At 70.4% G+C, this 21,500-nt stretch overlaps 2 protein-coding genes across 2 annotated transcripts; both read left to right on the forward strand.

Annotated features, from left to right (window-relative positions):
• Positions 1-1,117: 1,117 nt before the first annotated feature.
• LOC118261619 (eukaryotic translation initiation factor 3 subunit C) lies at positions 1,118-15,193 on the forward strand. The gene is made up of 21 exons (XM_035572521.2): positions 1,118-1,242; positions 2,237-2,335; positions 2,573-2,638; positions 2,711-2,900; positions 3,005-3,130; positions 3,218-3,272; positions 3,465-3,574; positions 4,152-4,276; positions 4,368-4,515; positions 4,913-5,016; positions 5,359-5,500; positions 6,706-6,831; positions 8,228-8,321; positions 9,586-9,773; positions 11,140-11,364; positions 12,367-12,730; positions 13,359-13,518; positions 13,647-13,712; positions 13,820-13,907; positions 14,716-14,878; positions 14,968-15,193. Exons 2-21 carry the CDS (start codon positions 2,238-2,240, stop codon positions 15,051-15,053), a joined length of 2,724 nt encoding a protein of 907 aa, XP_035428414.1. The 5' UTR covers positions 1,118-1,242; position 2,237; the 3' UTR covers positions 15,054-15,193.
• Positions 15,194-15,395: 202 nt separating this feature from the next.
• Positions 15,396-21,371, forward strand: LOC118261618 (hydroxyproline dehydrogenase-like; the record flags this gene model as incomplete). Its single annotated transcript, XM_050716713.1, has 8 exons — positions 15,396-15,422; positions 18,032-18,219; positions 18,827-18,947; positions 19,075-19,152; positions 19,310-19,390; positions 20,097-20,243; positions 21,036-21,181; positions 21,261-21,371. Coding segments are annotated over exons 1-8 (899 nt in total), but the record flags the coding sequence as incomplete, so codon positions are not given.
• Positions 21,372-21,500: the final 129 nt, after the last annotated feature.

The following is a 21,500-nucleotide window of genomic DNA, read 5'->3' on the forward strand; positions in this document are numbered from 1 at the left end:
GGGGTGCCGGTGGTTTGGGGGCTTTGTGGGGCGGTTGTGGGTCACTGTGGGGCAGCTGGGGGGCCCTATGGGTCCCTAGGGGCGGGTAGGGGTCCCTATGGGGCCTCCCCGGGTCGCTACGGGCCTCTGTGGGTCCCGTGGGTCCTGCTGTGGGGCAGCCAGGGGTGCCTGTGGGGTCCCTGTGGGGTCCCTGTGGGGTCGTTGTGGGATCCCTATGGGATCTCTATGGGGTCCCTGTGGGGGTCCCTATGGGGTCCCTGTGGAGCCCCTGTGGGGTCCCTACGGGGCCCCTGTGGGTCCCTACGGGGTCCCTATAGAGTCCCTATGGGATCTCTGTGGGTCCCTACGGGGTCCCTATAGGGTCCCTATGGGATCTCTGTGGGTCCCTGTGGGGTCCCTACGGGGTTCCTATAGAGTCCCTACGGGGTCCCTGTGGGGGTCCCTGTGGGTCCCTGTGGGGTCCCTATGGGGTCCCCATGGGGTCCCTATGGGCTCCCTGTGGGGGTCCCTATGGGGGTCCCTGTGGGTCCCTACGGGGTCCCTACGGGGTCCCTATAGGGTCCCTACGGGATCTCTGTGGGTCCCTGTGGGGTCCCTGTGGGGTCCCTACGGGGTTCCTATAGAGTCCCTACGGGGTCCCTGTGGGGGTCCCTGTGGGGTCCCTATGGGGTCCCCATGGGGTCCCTATGGGCTCCCTGTGGGGTCCCTACGGGGGTCCCTGTGGGTCCCTACGGGGTCCCTACGGGGTCCCTATAGGGTCCCTACGGGATCTCTGTGGAGCCCCTGCGGGGTCCCTGCGGGGTCCCTGCGGGCTCCCTGCGGGGCCCCCCCGTGTCCCTGCGGCGTCCCCACGGGTCTCTCCCCCCCCAGTCCCCCCGGGCCGAGCGCGAGTTCGCGGCCGCCGCCGGCTCCGTGTCCGACTCCGCCGGGATCGCGCTGGCGGCGGGGGCGGCGCTGGGCGCGCACCGGGCCTTCTGCCCCGCCCCCTGACCGCGCCCCCGCCCGGCCCCGCCCCCAATAAACGTCCCCGCCCCTCCCTCCCGGCTCTGGCGTCTGTGGGCGGGGGCGGGGGAGGGGGCGGGGTTCGAGGGGGCGGGGCCCGGGGGGGCGCGGGGCTCGCCGCGGACTCGGTTTCCCGGCGTGCCGTCGGGCGCGGGGGGCGGTGGCGTCACTTCCGTCGCGCGGGAGGGGGGAGGGGCCCGGCCTTTCCGTGCTGCGCAGCGCCGGGAGCGGAGCGGCCGCGTGAGCGGGGGGGGGGGGGCGGGGGGGGGGCGCGGGGCCGGGATCCGTGGGGCGGGGGGGGGCGTGGGGCAGGGGTCGTGGGGCGGGGGCTGTGGGGCGGGATCCGTGGGGCCGGGGGGGGGCGGGGGGCAGGGGGCGTGGGGCGGGGGCTGTGGGGCGGGATCCGTGGGGCGGGGGGGGGCGTGGGGCAGGGGGCGTGGGGCGGGGGCTGTGGGGCGGGAGGGGGCCGCGGGGCCGGGATCCGTGGGGCCGGGGCTGTGGGGCCGGGATCCGTGGGGCGGGGGGGGGGCGTGGGGCAGGGGTCGTGGGGCGGGGGCTGTGGGGCGGGAGGGGGCCGCGGGGCTGGGATCGGGGGGGCCGGGGGGGGGCGCGGGGCCGGGATCCGTGGGGCGGGGGGGGGGCGCGGGGCAGGGGCCGTGAGGCGGGGGGGGCCGCGGGGCCGGGATCCGTGGGGCGGGGGGGGGCGTGGGGCAGGGGCCGTGGGGCGGGGGGGGGGGGCGCGGGGCCGGGATCCGCGGGGCCGGGGGGGGGCGCGGGGCGGGGTCCGTGGGGCGGAGGTACGCGGGAGACGAGGGAACCCGCGGGGTGGGGCCTGACGGGGCCGAGGAAGCGGGGGGGGGCGGGGATCTATGGGGCCGGGCGCTATGGGGCTGGGCGCTATGGGGCGGGGATCTATGGGGCAGGAATCTATGGGGCTGGGGATCTATGGGGCAGGAATCTATGGGGCCAGGATCTATGGGGCGGGGATCTATGGGGCAGGAATCTATGGGGTGGGGATCTATGGGGCAGGAATCTATGGGGCCAGGATCTATGGGGCGGGGATCTATGGGGCAGGAATCTATGGGGTGGGCATCTATGGGGCGGGGATCTATGGGGCCGGGCGCTACGGGGTGGGCATCTATGGGGCAGGAATCTATGGGGCCAGGATCTATGGGGCGGGGATCTATGGGGCCGGGCGCTACGGGGCGCCCCACTGACGCCCCCCCCCCCGCAGGATGTCGCGCTTCTTCACCACCGGCTCCGACAGCGAGTCCGAGTCCTCCGTGTCGGGGGACGAGCTGGTGGCCAAGCCGGCGGGCGGCAACTACAGCAAGTGAGGGGGGGATCTGTGGGGCCGGGGGGGGGGTCTGTGGGGCCGGGGGGGGGTCTGTGGGGCCAGGGGCAGAATCTGTGGGGCCGGGGGCAGGATCTGTGGGGCTAGGGGGATCTATGGGGCCGGGAGGGGGGATCTGTGGGGCCGGGGGGGGTCTATGGGGCTGGGGGAGACTCTGTGGGTGCAGGGGGGATCTGTGGGGCAGCCCCACACCTTTTCACCCCCCCGCCCCCCCAGGCCCATCCTGCTGAGCGAGGATGAGGAGGACACCAAGCGCGTGGTGCGCAGCGCCAAGGACAAGCGGTGAGCCGTGGGGCGCGCCGTGGGGCCGGCCGTGGGGCGCGCCGTGGGGCTGACCCCCGGCCCTGCCCCCAGCTTCGAGGAGCTCACCAACCTGATCAAGACGATCCGCAACGCCATGAAGATCCGCGACGTCACCAAGTGCCTGGAGGAGTTCGAGCTGCTGGGCCGGGCCTTCACCAAGGCGCGCGGCATCGTGGACAAGGAGGGCGTCCCCCGCTTCTACGTCCGCATCCTGGCCGACCTCGAGGACTACCTCAACGAGGTCCCGGGGGGGCTCTGGGGCGCCGCGGGGGGGGCTCTGGGGCGCCGCGGGGGGGCTCTGGGGCGCCGCGGGGCGGTGCTGAGCCCGGCGGTGCCGCCCCGCAGCTGTGGGAGGACAAGGAGGGGAAGAAGAAGATGAACAAGAACAACGCCAAGGCGCTGAGCACCCTGCGCCAGAAGATCCGCAAGTACAACCGCGACTACGAGGCGCTGATCGCCAGCTACAAGCAGGTGTGGGGGGCGCCGCGGGGCGCTGTGGGGCGCTGTGGGGCGCTGTGGGGCGGGGGGGGGCGCTCACCCTGGTGCTGGTCCCTGCAGAACCCGGAGCAGTCGGCGGACGAGGACGAGGAGAAGAAGAGCCGCGACTCGGAGGGTGCGTGGGGCACGCTGGGGGGTGGGCTTTGGGACAGGGACCTGCTATGGGGCAGGCTGTGGGGCAGGGACCCGCTGTGGGGCAGGGACCTGCTATGGGGCAAGGCTATGGGACGTGCCATGGGGCAGGCCGTGGGGCAGGGACCGGCCGTGGGGCAGGGACCTGCCGTGGGGCTGACCGTGCCGCCCCCAGGCTCCAGCTCGTCGGAGGAGGACGAGGACGAGGACGGGCTGAGCGCCGCCGCCTTCCTCAAGAAGAAGGAGGCCGGGGAGGCGCGGGGCCGCTTCCTGAAGAAGATGGAGGTGGGGGGATCTGGGGAGGTCCTGGGGGGGACTGGGGGGGGGGTTGGTGGCTTACAGGGGTAATTGGGGGGGGTTGGGGAGGATTTGGGGCATGTGGTGGGGATTTGGGGTTTTACGCGGGTAATTTGAGAGGTGTAGGGGGGACTGGGGGGGAGTTTGGGGCCTTAGAGGACTTGGGGGACTTTAAGGAGGATTTGGGATTTTACAGGGGTAGTTTGGGAGCCTTGGACGGGGTTTTGGGGGGATTTGGGTTTTTGTGGGAGTAATTTGGGGGCCTGGAGCAGATTTGGGGGGGATTTGGGTTTATGCGGGGGTAATTCGAAGGGTTTGGGGAGATTGTGGCGGGGTCGGGGAGCGTTTTTGGGGGACTTGGGTTTTTACAGAGGTGGCTTGAGGGGTTTGGGGGAAGGTTTGGGGGGATTTTGGATAATTCCGGTGGATTTGGGGTGGGTTTAGGTGGGGTTTGGGGTTTTGGGGGGGGGTTGGGGCAGTTTTGAGGGATTTGGGGGGATTTCGAGGGGATGTGGGGTGAGTTTGGGGGGATTTGGGGCTGATTCGGGGTCGGTGCCGTCCCCAGGAGGACGAGGACTCGGAGGACTCGGAGGACGACGAGGATTGGGGCTCCTCGGACTCGGACACGGACTCGGAGTCGGACGAGGACGAGGGCAAGTACACGTCGCTGGCCTCCAAGTTCCTCAAAAAGTGAGCGAAATCCCCCCGAAACGCCCCAAAACCGCCCCGAGCCCCCCCCCCCCCCCCCCGAGAGGGGCAGGGGGTGACGCTGCCCCCCCAGGGACGAGGACAAGCGCGGGGGCGAGAAGAAGCGCGAGGAGAAGGCGAAGAAGAAGCACGACCGCAAGGCGCGGCGCTACGAGGACGAGGAGGACGACAACGAGGGCGGCGAGTGGGAGAAGGTCAAGGGCGGCGTGCCCCTGGTCAAGGTGTGGGGCTGGGCGTGGGGTGGGGCTAGGGGGTGAGGCTGTGGGGCAGGGCTGTGGGGCAGGGTCCTTGAGTAGGGCAGTGGGGCAGGGCTATGGGGCGGGGTTGTGGGGCAGGGCTATGAGAAAGCGCTATGGGGCTACGCAGTGGGGCAAGGTTATGGGGCAGGGCCGTGGGGCTACACGATGGGGCAGTGCTATGGGGCAGGATTATGGGGCGGTGCCTTGAAGTGGGGCAATGGGGCAGCGCTGTGGGGCAGCGTAATAGGGCCACAAAACGGGGCAGGACCACGAGGCAGCGCCGCGGGGTTGTGCCGTGGGGCGGGGCGCCATGGGGCGGGGCGCTATGGGGCGGGGCGCTATGGGGCAGCCCCACACCCCGCCCCACACGCGCCCTCAGGAGAAGCCCAAGATGTTCGCCAAGGGCACGGAGATCACGCACGCCGTGGTGGTGAAGAAGCTCAACGAGATCCTGCAGGCGCGCGGCAAGAAGGGGACGGACCGGTGAGGCCGTGGGGCAGGCCGTGGGGCTGGCCGTGGGGCCGGCTGTGGGGCCGGCCGTGGGGCAGGCCGTGGGGCTGGCTGTGGGGCAGGCTGTGGGGCAGGCCGTGGGGCAGGCCGTGGGGCAGGCCGTGGGGCCGGCTGTGGGGCCGGCTGTGGGGCCGGCTGTGGGGCCGGCCGTGGGGCAGGCCGTGGGGCTGGCCGTGGGGCAGGCTGTGGGGCAGGCCGTGGGGCTGGCTGTGGGGCAGGCTGTGGGGCAGGCTGTGGGGCTGGCTGTGGGGCAGGCCGTGGGGCAGGCCGTGGGGCAGGCCGTGGGGCCGGCCGTGGGGCTGACCCCCGGCGCAGGGCGGCGCAGATCGAGCTGCTGCAGCTGCTGGTGGGCATCGCCAACGAGAACAACCTGGGGGTGGCGCTGGAGGTGAAGATCAAGTTCAACATCATCGCCTCGCTCTACGACTACAACCCCAACCTGGCCACCTACATGAAGGTGGGGCGCTGTGGGGCGGGCCGTGGGGCGCTGTGGGGCAGGTTATGGGGCACTGGGGCTCTGCGGGGCGGGTTATGGGGGGTTATGGGGTGCCGTGGGGCGCTGTGGGGCAGGTTATGGGGCACTGGGGCTCTGCGGGGCGGGTTATGGGGGGTTATGGGGTGCCGTGGGGTGCTGTGGGGCAGGTTATGGGGCACTGTGGGATAGATTATGGGGTGCTGTGGGGCGCTGTGGGGCACTATGGGGTGGGTTATGAGGTGCTGTGGGGCACTGTGGGGTGGGCTATGGGACGCTATGGGGTTCTGTGGGGCAGGTTATGGGGTGCTATGGGGCAGGTTGTGGGCGCTGTGGGGCACTACGGGGTGGGTTATGGGGTGCTGTGGGGTGCTATGGCGCAGGTTATTGGGCACTGTGGGGCAGGCTCTGGGGCATGTTATGGGGCAGGCTATGGGGCTTTATGGGGCGCTGTGGGGCAGGCCATGGGGCACCGTGGGGCAGGCCGTGGGGCTCTATGGGGCGCCGTGGGGCAGGCTATGGGGCGCCGTGGGGCAGGCTATGGGGCGCCGTGGGGCACTGTGGGGCAGGCTATGGGGCTCTATGGGGCACTGTGGGGCAGGCTATGGGGCGCCGTGGGGCTCTATGGGGCGCCGTGGGGCAGGCTATGGGGCGCCGTGGGGCACTGTGGGGCAGGCCGTGGGGCTCTATGGGGCGCCGTGGGGCAGGCTATGGGGCGCCGTGGGGCTCTATGGGGTGCTGTGGGGCAGGCTGTGGGGCACCGTGGGGCAGGCCGTGGGGCTCTATGGGGCGCCGTGGGGCAGGCTATGGGGCGCCGTGGGGCAGGCTATGGGGCGCCGTGGGGCTCTATGGGGCGCCGTGCGGCAGGCTATGGGGCGCCGTGGGGCAGGCTATGGGGCGCCGTGGGGCACTGTGGGGCAGGCCGTGGGGCTCTATGGGGCAGGCCGTGGGGCTCTATGGGGCGCCGTGGGGCAGGCTATGGGGCGCCGTGGGGCTCTATGGGGCGCCGTGGGGCAGGCTATGGGGCGCCGTGGGGCTCTATGGGGCGCCGTGGGGCAGGCTATGGGGCGCCGTGGGGCTCTATGGGGCGCCGTGGGGCTCTATGGGGCGCCGTGGGGCAGGCTATGGGGCGCCGTGGGGCTCTATGGGGCGCCGTGGGGCAGGCTGTCGGTGCTGACGCCCCCCCCCAGCCCGAGATGTGGCAGAAGTGCCTGGCGTGCATCGAGGAGCTGCTGGACGTGCTCTTCGCCAACCCCCAGATCTTCATCGGGGAGAACATCGTGGAGGAGTCTGAGAACCTCGCCAACCCCGAGCAGGTGCGGGGGGCTTCGGGGGGGCTTTGGGGTCCTTCGGGGGGGCTTTGGGGTCCTTTAAGGGGGCTTTGGGGTCCTTCGGGGAGGCTTTGGGGTCCTTCGGGGGGGCTTTGGGGTCCTTCGGGGGGGCTTTGGGGTCCTTCGGGGGGGCTTTGGGGTCCTTCGGGGGGGCTTTGGGGTCCTTCGGGGGGGCTTTGGGGTCCTTCGGGGGGGCTTTGGGGTCCTTTAAGGGGGCTTTGGGGTCCTTCGGGGGGGCTTTGGGGTCCTTCAGGGGGGCTTTGGGGTCCTTCGGGGGGGCTTTGGGGTCCTTTAAGGGGGCTTTGGGGTCCTTTAAGGGGGCTTTGGGGTCCTTCGGGGGGGCTTTGGGGTCCTTCGGGGGGGCTTTGAGGTCCTTTAAGGGGGCTTTGGGGTCCTTCGGGGGGGCTTTGGGGTCCTTTAAGGGGGCTTTGGGGTCCTTCGGGGAGGCTTTGGGGTCCTTTGGGGGGGCTTTGGGGTCCTTTGGGGGGGCTTTGGGGTCCTTTAAGGGGGCTTTGGGGTCCTTTGGGGGGGCTTTGGGGTCCTTTAAGGGGGCTTTGGGGTCCTTCGGGGGGGCTTTGGGGGAGTTTGGGGTCTTTTGGAGGGGCCTTTGGGGGTTTTGGGGGCTGTTGGCAGGGTTTTGGGGTCCCTTTGGGGGGGCCTTTGGAGGGAATTTGGGGGCTTTAGGGTCCTTTTGGGGGGCTTTCGGGTCCTTTGGGGGGGGTTGGGGTCATTTAGGGTCTTTTTGGGGGTGTTTGGGGTCTTTTGGTGGGCCTTTAGGAGGAGTTTGGGGTCGTTTGGGGGTCTTTGGGATCTTTTAGGGGGGGGCTTTGGGGTCCTTGGGGGGGCTTTCTGGGGGCTTTGGGGGAGTTTGGGGTCATTTGGGGTCGCTTTGGGGGCTTTTGGGGGGGTTGTCATCGTTTTGGGGGGGTTTCTGGGGGGCTTTGGGGCTTTCCGGGGACCTTTGGGGTCTTTTGGGTGCCGCCTGGGAGGCTTTTGGGGCAATTTGGGGTCCTCTGGGGGGGCTTTGGGGTCCTTTTGGGTCTTTTGGGGGGGCGTGGAGGGAGTTTGGGGTCATTTGGGGTCTATATGGGGGGCTTTAGGGTCTTTTTGGGGGTGTAGGGAGGGTCTGGGGGGGCTTTGGGGTCATTTGGAGGATTTTGGGGGCAGTTTCGGCTCTTCTGGGGTCTTTCAGGGGGGCTTTAGACGGAGGTCGGGGTCTCTGGGGTCTTTCAGGGTGGTTTCTGGGCACCTTTGGGGTCTTTTGCGGAGGCTTTGGGGTCACCTTGGGGGGGGGTTCCGGGGGGGGTTTGGGGGGGCTGGGGGGGGAGGTTTGGGGTGATTTCGGGGTGTTTTTGGGGTGTTCACGCTGAGCCCCCCCCAGCCGTACCGGGTGCGCGGCTGCATCCTGACGCTGGTGGAGCGCATGGACGAGGAGTTCACCAAGATCATGCAGAACACGGACCCCCACTCCCAGGGTGCGGAACTGGGGCAAAAGGAGGGGAAATCGGGCAAAGCGGGGAGCGGGGGGGGAATGGGGGGAAACGGGGGGGAAGCGGGGCAGGGGTGGGGGGAAACGGGGGGGAAGCGGGGCAGGGGTGGGGGGAAACGGGGGGGAAACGGGGGAAAATGCAGTAAAAAGGGGGTGAGAGGAGCGGGAATGGGGGGAAAGTGGGGCCGAAAGGGGGGAAAATCGGGGGAAATTGGGAGGGGGGGGAAACGGGGGTGGAAGGAGGGAAAAGGGGGGGAAATGGGGGGCAAAATAGGGAAAATGGGATGAAATAGGGAGGAAATGGGGAGAAGTAGGGGAAAATAAGGGAAGGAATGGGGTGAAATGGGAGAAGGGGGGAAAATGGAAGGGAATGGGGAGGGAGGGGGGGAGAAAATGGGGAAAATTGGGGCAAATGGGGGAAAATAGAGGAAAATGGGCAGAAACTGGAGGAACGTGGGGAAAAATAAGGGGAGAAGGGGGGAAATGGAGAGGAATGGGGGAGAATAAGGGGAGGAATGGGGGAAGCTGGAGGGGAATGGGGACAAACGGGGGGGAAAGAGGAAAAAATGGGAGAAAAGGGGAAGAATGGGGGGAAATGGGGGGAGAATGAGGTGGAAATGGGTAAAAAATGGGGAGAAAATGAGGGAAAGTGGAGGGATATGGGGGATAATAGGGGAAAAAACGGAGGAAACAGAAGGAAATGGGGGAGAAACGGGGGAAAGTGGGAGGAGAATGGGGATAAACGAGTGGAAATTGGGAGGAAATGGGGGAAAATAGAGGAGAAGGGGGCAAAAAGGAAGGAAATGGGGGAAAATAGGGGGAAAATGGAAGGGAATGGGGGAGAAGCGGGGGAGATGGGGCAAGAATAGGGGGAAACGTAGATGGAAATGGGGGAAAATGGGGAGATGTGCGGGAAAATAGAGGGAAGTGGGGGGAAGATTGGGGAGAAATGGGTGGAAACGGGGAGGGAACGGGGGAAAATAGGGGAAGAATGGGGGAAAATGGAGGGAATGGGGGACAATAGCGGGGAAAATGCGGGGAGAAATGGGTGGAAACGGGGAGGGAACGGGGGAAAACGGGGGGATAGGGGGCGAGATGGGGGGAAAACGGGGGGGAACGGGGGAAAATGGAAGGGAGTGGGGGAAATGGGGGGGAAACGGGGAGAAAACGGGAAGCCGGAGGGAAAGGGGGACAAACGGGGGACGCCTGGGGCCGAAGGGAGCTCGCCGGGGTCCCTGCTGCCCCCGCAGAGTACGTGGAGCACCTGAAGGACGAGGGCCGGGTCTGCGCCATCGTGGCGCGGCTGCAGCGGTACCTGGCGGCGCGCGGCTCCCCCGAGGAGCTGTGCCGCGTCTTCCTGCGCCGCGTGCTGCACACCTACTACAAGTTCGACTACAAGGCCCAGCAGCGCCGCCACGCGCCCCCCGGCGCCTCCAAGGTGGGTCGGGGGCGATGTCGGGGGGCTCCGGGCGATTTCGGGGGGGTTACGGGGGGTTGGGGGAGTTACGGGGGGATTATGGGGGGGTTTGGGGGGCATTCGCGGGTGTTGCGGGGGGTTCGGGGCCATTTGGGGGCGCTACGGGGGGGCTCGGGGGGATTTGGGGGATTACGGGGGATTTTGGGGCCGTTTAGGGGGATTAGGGGGGAATTCGGGGGGATTACGGGAGGCTTCGGGGCGATTTGGGGGGATTGCGGGGGGGGTCGGGGGGATTACAGGGGGTTTCAGGGCAACTTGGGGGAATTTCAGGCAATCTGGGGGGGCTTTGGGGGGTCTCAGAGGCATTGAGGGGGATTAGAGGGGGTTTGGGGGCAATGCGGGTGGGTTGCAGGGGGACTTGGGGGAATTGCAGGGGGTTTTAGGGGGATCTTGGGGGAATTTCGGGCAGTTTCAGGAGGATTACGGGGGGTTTGGGGGGTTACAGGGGCAATTCAGGGGGGTTTGGGGGATTCAGGGGAATTACGGGGCCATTGGGGGGGCTTTGGGGGGATTACAGCGGGTTTCAGGGCAGTTTGGGGGGATTATGGGGGGTTTCAGGGGGATTCGGGGGGATTGCAGGCAGTTTCAGAGGGTTTCGGGTCACCTGGGGGGCTTTGGGGGGACTTCGGGGAATTGGGGATTCTGCCTCCGTTTGGGGCCATTCCTCTCATTTTGGGGGCCCTTTTGGCTCCCTTTGGGTCAATTTTGGGTCAATTGGGTCACTTCGGTGCCCTTTTAGCTCATTTTGGGACCGTTTTGTCTCCTTTTGGGGCTGTTTTGGCTCCCTTTAGGTGCAGTTTGGCTCCCTTTGGGTCGATTTCCCTCGCTTTGGGGCCATTTCTCTCCTCTTTGGGGCCCTTTTGGCTCCCTTTGGGGTGATTTCACTCCCTTTGGGGCCATTCTGGCTCCCGTTGGGGCCATTTTGCTCCTGTTGGGCGCCCTTTTGGCTCTCTTTGGATCGATTTCACTCCCTTTGGGACCGTTTTGGCTTCCTTCGGTGCAATTTTGACTGCCTTTGGGACCGTTTTGGCTCCTTTTGGGTCTATTTTACTCGCTTTGGTGCGCTGTCGGCTCCCTTTGGGGCCATTTCCCTGCCCTTTGGGGCCATTTCCCTGCCCTTTGGGGCCATTTCCCTGCCCTTTGGGGCCATTTCCCTGCCCTTTGGGGCCATTTCCCTGCCCTTTGGGGCCATTTCCCTGCCCTTTGGGGCCATTTCCCTCCCCTTTGGGGCCATTTCCCTCCCCTTTGGGGCCATTTCCCTCCCCTTTGGGGCCCCTTCGGCTCACTTCGGGTCCATTTCCGTCCCTTCCGTGCCGTTTGGGGCCAGTCGGAGGCGGACGCGGCGGAGAACGAGGGCGAGGACTCGGCGGCGCTGATGGAGCGCCTCTGCAAGTTCATCTACGCCAAGGACCGCACCGACCGCATCCGCACCTGCGCCATCCTGTGCCACATCTACCACCACGCGCTGCACTCCCGCTGGTTCCAGGCGCGAGACCTCATGCTCATGTCCCACCTGCAGGACAACATCCACCACGCCGACCCCCCCGTGCAGGTGGGCGCCCCGAAAACGGGCCCCTCGGGGCCCCTGGGTTACCCCCGGTCCTATCGGCTCTGGCTTGGGACCCCCCAGCCCCGCAGGCTCTGGTTTGGGGACCCCCCAGCCCCGTAGGCTCTGGTTTGGGACCCCCCAGCCCCGTAGGCTCTGTTTGGGAACCCCCCAGCCCCGTAGGCTCTGGTTTGGGGACCCCCCAGCCCCGTAGGCTCTGGTTTGGGGACCCCCCAGCCCCGTAGGCTCTGGTTTGGGACCCCCCAGCCCCGTAGGCTCTGGTTTGGGGACCCCCCAGCCCCGTAGGCTCTGGTTTGGGACCCCCCAGCCCCGTAGGCTCTGGTTTGGGGACCCCCCAGCCCCGTAGGCTCTGGCTTGGGACCCCCCAGCCCCGTAGGCTCTGGTTTGGGGACCCCCCAGCCCCGTAGGCTCTGGTTTGGGAACCCCCAGCCCCGTAGGCTCTGGTTTGGGGACCCCCCAGCCCCGTAGGCTCTGGCTTGGGGACCCCCCAGCCCCGTAGGCTCTGGCTTGGGGACCCCCCAGCCCCGTAGGCTCTGGCTTGGGGACCCCCCGTCCTATAGGGTCTCATCTATGGGACCTCCTGGTCCTATAGGATCTAATTCAGGACCCCCAGACCCATGGGATTGGATCTGGGTCCCCCAAAAACCCCCATGGGATGTGGGGGCCACTTGGGGGGGTGATTTGGGGCCAGGTCAGTGCCATTTGGCGGCTCTTGGGGCCAATCTGGTGCCATTTGGGGTTTTTTCGGTGCCATTTGGTGCCAATTCGATGTCATTTGGGGGGATTTTGGTGCCATTTTGAGCCAGTTCAATGCCGTTTACCTTGGATTCGGTGCCTTTCGGGGGCTCTCGGGGCCAGTCCGGCACCATTCGGGGCCGCCTACCGTCCCTTTCGCCCGCCGGCAGCCCTTCGGGTCCCCGTTTGGCACCGCTCCCGACCCCTTTGCCCCCCCGGCGCCCCCCCAAAACACCCCCGTAACCCCCGCAGATCCTGTACAACCGCACCATGGTGCAGCTGGGCATCTGCGCCTTCCGCGAGGGGATGATCAAGGACGCGCACAACGCGCTGCTGGACATCCAGTCGAGCGGGCGCGCCAAGGAGCTGCTGGGCCAGGGGCTGCTGATGCGCAGCCTGCAGGAGCGCAACCCCGAGCAGGAGAAGATCGAGAAGCGGCGCCAGGTGCCCTTCCACATGCACATCAACCTCGAGCTGCTCGAGTGCGTCTACCTGGTGGCCGCCATGCTGCTCGAGATCCCCTACATGGCCGCCCACGAGTTCGACGCCCGGCGCCGCATGATCAGCAAGCAGTTCCACCACCAGCTGCGCGTGGGAGAGCGCCAGCCCCTGCTGGGTAAGGAGGGGGATGTGCGACCCGTGGCTGCCCCACGGCTGCCCCACGGCTGCCCCACAACCACCTCGTAGTGCCCGCCCCACCGCCGTCCCCTGTAAGCGCCCCCAAGCAGTTCCACCCCCAGCCCCTGCCGGGTGAGGGGGTAGAAATGTGCCCCACGGCTGCCCCACGGCTGCCCCACGGCTGCCCCATAACCCCCCTGTAGTGCCTGCCCCATAGCTCCTGCCGTATTCTGGCCCCATACCTGTGCCCCATAGAGCGTGCCCTCTCCTAGCCCCGTGGCTCCTGCCCCATAGCTTCTGTCCCTATAGCTCCTGCCCCTCCTCACCCCATAGCTCCTGCCCCACAGTGCTTGTCCCCATAGCACCCTCCCCACGGCTCCTGCCCCATAGCTCCTGTCCCCACGGCTCCCGCCCCATCCCGCCCCATAGATCCCACCCCGTGGTTCCCATCCCCATAGCTCCCGCCCCGTCCTGCCCCACAGCTCTTGTCCTGTCTGCGCCGTAGCTCCTGCCCCACCTCACCCCACAGATCCCGCCCCATAGCCCCTGCCCCACGTCGCCCCATAGCCCCTGCCCCACGTCGCCCCATAGCCCCTGCCCCGCGCCGCCCCCCCCTCTCCCCCCAGGCCCCCCCGAGTCGATGCGGGAGCACGTGGTGGCGGCCTCGAAGGCGATGAAGATGGGCGACTGGCGCACGTGTCACCGCTTCATCGTCAACGACAAGATGAACGGCAAGGTCTGGGACCTCTTCCCCGAGGCCGACAAGGTGCGCGCCATGCTGGTCAGGTGCGTGCCACGCGGGCCCGCGGCGCCCTCGTTTCGCCCCGTTCCGGGCTCCTTTATTACGCCGGGGGGGTTGAGGGGCGCGGGGCGGCCCCGCAGCGCTGGGTTTTCGCCCCGTCTCGGCGCTGCAGGAAGATCCAGGAGGAGTCGCTGCGCACCTACCTCTTCACCTACAGCAGCGTCTACGACTCCATCAGGTGGGGCGGGGCGGGTGGCGTCGCGGCGACGTCGGCGGGGTGCGGCGACGTCGCGGTGACGTCGCGGTGACGTCGCGGTGACGTCACGGTGACGTCCCGGCCCGCAGCATGGAGATCCTGGCCGACATGTTCCAGCTGGACCTGCCCACGGTGCACAGCATCATCAGCAAGATGATCATCAACGAGGAGCTCATGGTGGGGGCGGCTGGGGGGTGGCTGGGGGGCGCTGGGGGCAGCTGGGGGGGGCAGCTGGGGGGCGCTGGGGGGCAGCTATGGAGTGATGGGGGGCAGCTATGGGGCAATATGGGGCGACTACGGAGCACTGGGGGGCAGTTGTGGGGTGCTATGGGGCTGATGGGGGGTGATACGGGGCAGCTATGGGGCAGTGGGGGGTGATGTGGGGCAGATGCAGGGCAATGTGGGGCTGATGTGGGGCGATACAGGGCAGCTGTGGGGTGAGGGGCAGCTGTGGAGCTCGGGGGGGGCCGCTGTGGGGTGATATGGGGTAGGTGGGGGGTGATGTGGGGCAGGCGGGGGGCAGCTATGGGGTGCCGTGGGGCGGGTGTGGGGCAGCACAGAGGGGCTGTGGGGCAGCGCGGGGCACCTGGAGGGCGACGCGCGGCGGCACGTGGCAGCACGGCCTGGCCACGGGGCGCCGTGGGGCACCATGGGGCGCCGTGGGGCACCGTGGGGCGGCCGTGGGGCGGCCGTGGGGCACCGTGGGGCGGCTGTGGGGCACCGTGGGGCGGCTGTGGGGCGGCTGTGGGGCACCGTGGGGTGGCTGTGGGGCACCGTGGGGTGGCTGTGGGGCACCGTGGGGTGGCCGTGGGGTGGCTGTGGGGCACCGTGGGGCGGCCGTGGGGTGGCCGTGGGGCAGCCGTGGGGCGGCCGTGGGGCACCGTGGGGCGCCGTGGGGCGCCGTGGGGCGGCCGTGGGGCACCGTGGGGCACCGTGGGGCGCCGTGGGGCACCGTGGGGCGCGGCGCGTGACGGGTGCCCCGCAGGCGTCCCTGGACCAGCCGACGCAGACGGTGATGATGCACCGCACGGAGCCCACGGCGCAGCAGAACCTGGCGCTGCAGCTGGCCGAGAAGCTGGGCGGGCTGGTGGAGAACAACGAGCGCGTCTTCGACCACAAGCAGGGCTCCTACGGCGGCTACTTCCGCGGTGAGCCCTGCCCCACCCCTGCCCCACCCCTGCCCCCCGGCCGCCCCACGGCCGCCCCGCGGCGCCGCTCACCCCCTCTCCCCCCCCAGACCAGAAGGACGGCTACCGCAAGGGCGACGGCGGCTACCTGCGGCGCGGCGGCTACCGGCAGCAGGAGCGCGGCTCCAACTACTGAGCCCTGCCCCACGGCGCCCCCCACGGATCCCGCCCCACGGATCCCGCCCCACGGATCCCGCCCCACGGATCCCACCCCACGGAGGCAGCCCCGCGGCTCCTGCCCCACGGCGCCCCCCAATAAAGCGCCCATGGGAAGCAGGGGCCTGTGTGCTGGGGGGGTTGTGGGGCAGGGGGCTCTGTCCCATAGCGGGGGGTGGGGTTATGGGGGGCTCTGCCCCACAGTGGGGGGTTGCTGTGGGGCGTGGGACTGGGGGGGCTCTGCCCCACTGAGCAGGGGCTGTGGGGCACGGAGGGCTCCTGCCCCACGCGTGGGCTTGCTGTGGGGCAGAGGTAATGGGGTATGGGGGCTCCTGCCCCACAGAACGGGGTCAGTGGGGCACGGAGGGCTCCTGCCCCACACTTTGCCTCGCGGTGGGGCGCAGGCCCTGCTCTATGGGGTCCTCTGCCCCACACATTCACTTGAAGCCCTGCGCTATGGGGTCTCCTGCCCCACATCCAGGCTCGCTATGGGGCACAGACCCTGCCCCACAGAACGGGGTCAGTGGGGCACGGAGGTCCCCTGCCCCACATGTGGGCTCGCTGTGGGGCGCAGGGGTCTCCTGCCCCACACATTGCCCCGCTATGGGGCACAGGCCCTGCCCCACACTGTGGTGTCAGTGGGGCACAGTGACTCCTGTCCCACGCATTGCCCCACTATGGGGCACGGGGTCCCCACCCCACACATTGCCCCGCTATGGGGCACAGGCCCTGCATTATGGGGTCCCCTGCCCCACACATTGCCCCGCTATGGGGCACAGGGGTCCCTGCCCCACACATTGCCCCGCTATGGGGCACAGGGGTCCCCGCCCCACACATTGCCCCGCTATGGGGCACAGGCCCTGCATTACGGGGTCCCCGCCCCGCACGTGGCCCCGCTATGGGGCACGGGGTCCCCGCCCCACACATTGCCCCGCTATGGGGCACAGGCCCTGCATTATGGGGCCCCCTGCCCCACACGTTGCCCCGCTATGGGGCACGGGGCCCCCTGCCCCACACGTCGCCCCGCTATGGGGCACGGGGTCCCCGCCCCACACGTGGCCCCGCTATGGGGCACGGGGCCCCCTGCCCCATACATTGCCCCGCTATGGGGCACGGGGTCCCCGCCCCACACGTGGCCCCGCTATGGGGCACAGGCCCTGCCCCACACTGTGGTGTCAGTGGGGCACAGGGGTCCCCCGCCCCACATGTTGTCTCACCATGGGGTCCCCTACCCCACACGTTGCCCCGCTATGGGGCGCGGGGTCCCCGCCCCACACAGTCTCACCGCGGGGTCCCCGCCCCACACGTCGCCCCGCTATGGGGCACAGGCCCTGCATTATGGGGTCCCCGCCCCACACGTCGCCCCGCTATGGGGCACAGGCCCTGCATTACGGGGTCCCCGCCCCACACGTGGCCCCGCTATGGGGCACAGGGGTCCCCGCCCCACACATTGCCCCGCTATGGGGCACAGGCCCTGCATTACGGGGTCCCCGCCCCGCACGTGGCCCCGCTGTGGTCGCAGCCCCGCCCCCGCCCCCGCCCCCGCCCCGCGGCGCCCTTCGCCCCCTGCCCCACGCGTGGCCGCCCCCCGGTGACCCGCGGCGGGCGCGGGTTAATGGTTGCCGCCCCGGGGCTACTTAGGGGGCCGCCGCCCCGCGCCCCGCGCCCCCGCCGCGATGCTGCCCCCCGCCGCGCCGCGCCGAGCCCCCCGCGGGGCCGCCGCGCTGTGGGGAGCCCCCCGGCGCCCCGCCGCCGCCGCCCCCCGGCGCCCCCCGGCGCCCCCCCTGGACTTCGGGGCCGGGGCGGCGCTGGGGGCCCGCAGCGGCCGGGAGCTGGCGCGGGCGCTGCTGGTGCTGCGGCTCTGCGCGGTGCCCGCCGTGGGGCGGCACGCCGAGACGGTGAGAGCCGGGACGGGGGGGCCGCGGCGAGCCCCGTGGCGCCCCGGGGGGTGCCCCGGGGGGTGCCCAGAGGGTGCCCCATAGCGCCCCAGGGGTGTCCCATAGCGCCCCATAGCGCCCCCGGGGGTGCCCAGAGGGTGCCCCATAGCGTGCCCCATAGCGCCCCCGGGGGTGTCCATAGGGTGCCCCATAGCACCCCAGGGGGCGTCCCAGAGGGTGTCCATAGGGTGCCCCATAGCGCGACCCATAGCGCCCCAGGGGGTGTCCCATAGCGCCCCATAGCGCCCCCGGGGGTGCCCAGAGGGTGCCCCATAGCGCGACCCATAGCGCCCCAGGGGGTGCCCCATAGCGCCCCAGAGGGTGTCCCAGGGGGTGTCCATAGGGTGCCCCATAGCGCCCCATAGCGTCCCAGGGGGTGTCCCAGGGGGTGTCCATAGGGTGCCCCATAGCGCCCCATAGCGTCCCAGGGGGTGTCCCAGGGGGTGTCCATAGGGTGCCCCATAGCGCCCCATAGCGTCCCAGGGGGTGCCCCAGGGGGTGCCCCATAGCGTGCCCCATAGCGCCCCCGGCGGTGTCCCATAGCGCCCCATAGTGCCCCAGGGGGTGTCCATAGGGTGCCCCATAGCGCCCCATACCCTCCCCATAGCGCCCCATGCCTGCCCCATAGCGCCATATGCCCGCCCCATAGCGCCCCATGCCTGCCCCATAGCGCCCCATACCCGCCCCATACCCGCCCCATAGCGCCCCATACCCACCCCATAGCCGCCCCATGCCCGCCCCATACCCACCCCATAGCGCCCCATACCCACCCCATAGCGCCCCATGCCCGCCCCATAGCCGCCCCATAGCCACCCCATAGCGCCATATGCCCGCCCCATGCCCGTCCCATACCCGCCCCATAGCGCCCCATACCCTCCCCATAGCGCCCCATGCCCGCCCCATAGCGCCCCATAGCGCCCCATAGCCACCCCGTAGCGCCCCATGCCCGCCCCATGCCCGCCCCCCAGCCGCCCCCCAGCGCCGCGGGGCCGGGCTGAGCCCCCCGCTCCGCGCCCCACAGCTGCTGCGGGTGTCGCGGCGGCTGCTGGGGGCCCGGCTGTGGGGCGCGGCGCTGCGGGGCTCCTTCTACGGGCACTTCGTGGGGGGCGAGACCCCCGCGCAGCTGCAGGGCACGGCCGACAGGCTCCGCGTCCTGGGGCTGCGGCCCCTGCTGGCGCTGCCCGCCGAGGACGGGGGGCAGCACGGCGGGTACGGGGGGCTGGGGGGGGCATGGGGCAAGGTGGGGGGCAGGTGTGGGGCGAGGTGTGGGGCGGGTGTGGGGTGGGCACAGGGTGGGCATGGGGTGAGGTGGGGGGCAGGTGGGGGGCGAGGTGTGGGGCGGGTGTGGGGCGGGTGTGGGGTGGGCGTGGGGTGGGCACAGGGTGGGCATGGGGTGAGGTGGGGGGCAGGTGGGGGGCAGGTGGGGGGGTGAGGTGTGGGGCTGGTGTGGGGCATGATGTGGGGCAGGTGTGGGGTGGGCATGGGGCAAGGTGGGGGGCAGGTGGGGGGTGAGGTGTGGGGCGGGTGTGGGGCGGGTGTGGGGTGGGTGTGGGGTGGGCACAGGGTGGGCATGGGACAAGGTGTGGGGCACGATGTGGGGAGGGTGTGGGGCGGGTGTGGGGCACGATGTGGGGCAGGTGTGGGGCGGGCTGTGGGGCAGCCGTGGGGCAGCCGTGGGGCAGACATAAGGGTCCCATAGGAGGAACTGGTTCGAGGCCGGCACTGGTGTGGGGCGCGCTGTGGGGGGGCTGTGGGGGGGCCGTGGGGCGGCCGTGGGGCGCTGTGGGGCAGCCGCGGGGCGCTGTGGGGCCCGCAGGGAGCCGTGGTTCGAGGCCAACGGCCGCGCGGCGCTGGCGTGCGTGGGGCTGGCGGCCGGCACGGGGCCGCGGGCGATGATGCAGCTCAAGGTGACGGCCCTGCTGAGCGCCCGGCTCTGCGTGAGTGCGCGGCGGGGCCCCGAGTGTGGGCGGCCCCCGAGTGTGGGGCGGCCGCGGCCCCCGAGGTGTGGGGCGGCCCCCCAGGTGTGGGGCAGGGCCGGGCTGAGGGCGCCGTGCGGCCCCGCAGGAGACGCTGTCGCAGCGGGCGGAGGAGCCGGGCTCGGAGCTGAGCGTGGAGCGCGTGATGGCGGCGCTGGGGGGCGAGGTGAGCCCCACGCCCGCCCCACGGCGCCCCACGGCTGCCCCACGGCGCCCCACGGCTGCCCCACGGCCGCCCCACGGCTGCCCCACGCCCGCCCCACGCCCGCCCCACGGCTGCCCCACGGCCGCCCCACGGCCGCCCCACGCTCTCCCCACGGCAGGCGCCGGCCTTCTCGTGCCTGAGCCCGGCCGACAACGCGCAGCTGGGGGCCGCGCTGCAGCGCCTGGAGAGGGTGGCGGCGGTGAGAGGGGCGGGGGGGCGGGGGGGGCCCCACTGATGTGGGGCTGCCCCACGGCGGGGGGGGGTCTGCCCTACAAGCGTCCCTGCCCCGTAGCACTGCCCCCACCCCATAGCTTCATCCCCACCCCACAAGTGCCCCCGCCCCACAAGTGCCCCCGCCCCATAGCTGCGGCCCTGCCCCACAAGTGCCCCCGCCCCATAGCTACGGGGCTGCCCCGTGTGGGGCTGCCCCATAGCCACGTCCCTGCCCGACAGCCGTATCCATGAGCCCATAGCCGCGTCCATACCCCGTAGTCACGTCCCTGCCCTATAGGTGTATCCCTGCCCCATAGCCGTGCCCCTGCCCCATAGCTATGGGGCTGCCCTGTCTGTGGGGCTGCCCCATAGCCGTGTCCCTGCCCCACAGCCGTGTCCCTGCCCCCTATCCGTGGGGCTGCCCCATAGCTGTGGGGCTGCCCCCCACCCGTGGGTCTCTCCCTACCTGTGGGGCTGCCCCATAGCCGTGTCCCTGCCCCCTATCCAAGCCCCTGCCCCCTATCTATGGGGCTGCCCCATAGCCGTGTCCCTGCCCCCTATCCGTGTCCCTGCCCCATAGCCACGTCCCTGCCCCACAGCCGTGTCCCTGCCCCCTGTCCGTGTCCCTGCCCCCTGTCTGTGGGGCTGCCCCCCAGCCGTGGGGCTGCCCCACATCTGCGGGGCTCCCCCAGCACGCGGCGTCCCGCGGGGTGCGGCTGCTGCTGGACGCGGAGCAGAGCGAGCTGCGGGCGGCGCTGACGCTGCTGGGGCTGGCGCTGATGGGGCGCCACAACCGCGCCGCGCCGTGGGTCTGGCACACGCAGCAGGCCTACCTGCGGGTCGGTGCGGCGGGGCGTGGGGCGGGCTGTGGGGCGGGGCTGTGGGGCTGGGCGTGGGGTGGGGCGGGGAGATGTGGGGCTGGGTGTGGGGAGATGTGGAGCTGGGTGTGGGGCTGGGATGTGGGGAGATGTGGGGCGGGGAGATGTGGGGCTGGGCGTGGGGTGGGGTGGGGCTGGGTGTGGGGCGGGGATGTGGGGCAGGGTTTGGGGTGGGGTGGGGCTGGGTGTGGGGAGATGTGGGGCTGGGTGTGGGGCAGGCCTACCTGCAGGTCCGTGGGGCAACGTGGGGCAGGGCTGTGGGGCAGGGCGGTAGTTATGGGTCAGGGCACTGCGCTATGGGGCAGGGCTGTGGGGCAGGCGGTCGGTTATGGGGCAGGGCACTGCGCTATGGGGCAGGGCTGTGGGGCAGGCGGTCGGTTATGGGTCGGGGCACTGCGCTATGGGGCAGGGCTGTGGGTCAGGCCGTTAGTTATGGGTCGGGGCACTGCGCTATGGGGCAGGCGGTCACTTATGGGGCACTGCGCTATGGGGCAGGGCTGTGGGTCAGGCCGTTAGTTATGGGTCGGGGCACTGCGCTATGGGGCAGGCGGTCACTTATGGGGCACTGCGCTATGGGGCAGGGCTGTGGGGCAGGCGGTCGGTTATGGGGCAGGCCGTCAGCGACGGCTCCGGCACCCCCTGCCCCCAGGCCGTGCCCCCCAGGGCGCCCGCCGTGGGGCAGGGCACCGCGCTATGGGGCGGGGCGCCCCCCGACCCCCCCCCGGCCCCCCCCGACCCCCCGCTGCCCCCCAGGACGCGGTGGGGGACCTGGGGGCGGTGCTGAGCCAGGCCCAGCGCCTCGGGGCCTGCGTGGGGCTGAAGCTGGTGCGCGGCGCCTACCTGCAGCACGAGCGGGGCCGCGGCGCCGCGCTGCCCAGCCGCCGGCACACCGACCGCAGGTGGGGCGCGGGGGGGCGGGGGGGGGGGGGGCCCCAGGGGGACCCCGAACCCGCCCCGAGCCACCCCGGCCCCCCCCAGCTACGGGCAGTGCCTGGAGCTGGCGCTGGCGCGGGCGGCGCGGGACGGGGGGCGCCTGGAGCTGATGGTGGCCACGCACAACGAGGGCTCGGTGCAGCTCGCCGCGCGCAGGTGGGGGTTAATTAGCGGGGGGGGTTGATTAGGGTGCGGGGGGGGTTAATCGGTCCGTGGGGGGGTAAGCGGCCCCCTGGGGGGGTAATTGAGGGGTTAATGGGGGGTGGTCGGGGGGTAAGGGGTTAT

The sequence above is a fragment of the Cygnus atratus genome, unplaced genomic scaffold (genome assembly GCF_013377495.2).
Source record: "Cygnus atratus isolate AKBS03 ecotype Queensland, Australia unplaced genomic scaffold, CAtr_DNAZoo_HiC_assembly HiC_scaffold_231, whole genome shotgun sequence".
Lineage (NCBI taxonomy): Eukaryota > Metazoa > Chordata > Aves > Anseriformes > Anatidae > Cygnus > Cygnus atratus.

Bases quoted from the DNA above. Each gene is read 5' to 3' on its own strand.
- LOC118261619 (XM_035572521.2), top strand. From the start codon at position 2,238: ATGTCGCGCTTCTTCACCACCGGCTCCGACAGCGAGTCCGAGTCCTCC. The intron at 2,336-2,572 runs GTGAGGGGGGGA...CCGCCCCCCCAG, and splicing joins GCGGGCGGCAACTACAGCAA to GCCCATCCTGCTGAGCGAGG. The intron at 2,901-3,004 runs GTCCCGGGGGGG...GCCGCCCCGCAG, and splicing joins TCGAGGACTACCTCAACGAG to CTGTGGGAGGACAAGGAGGG.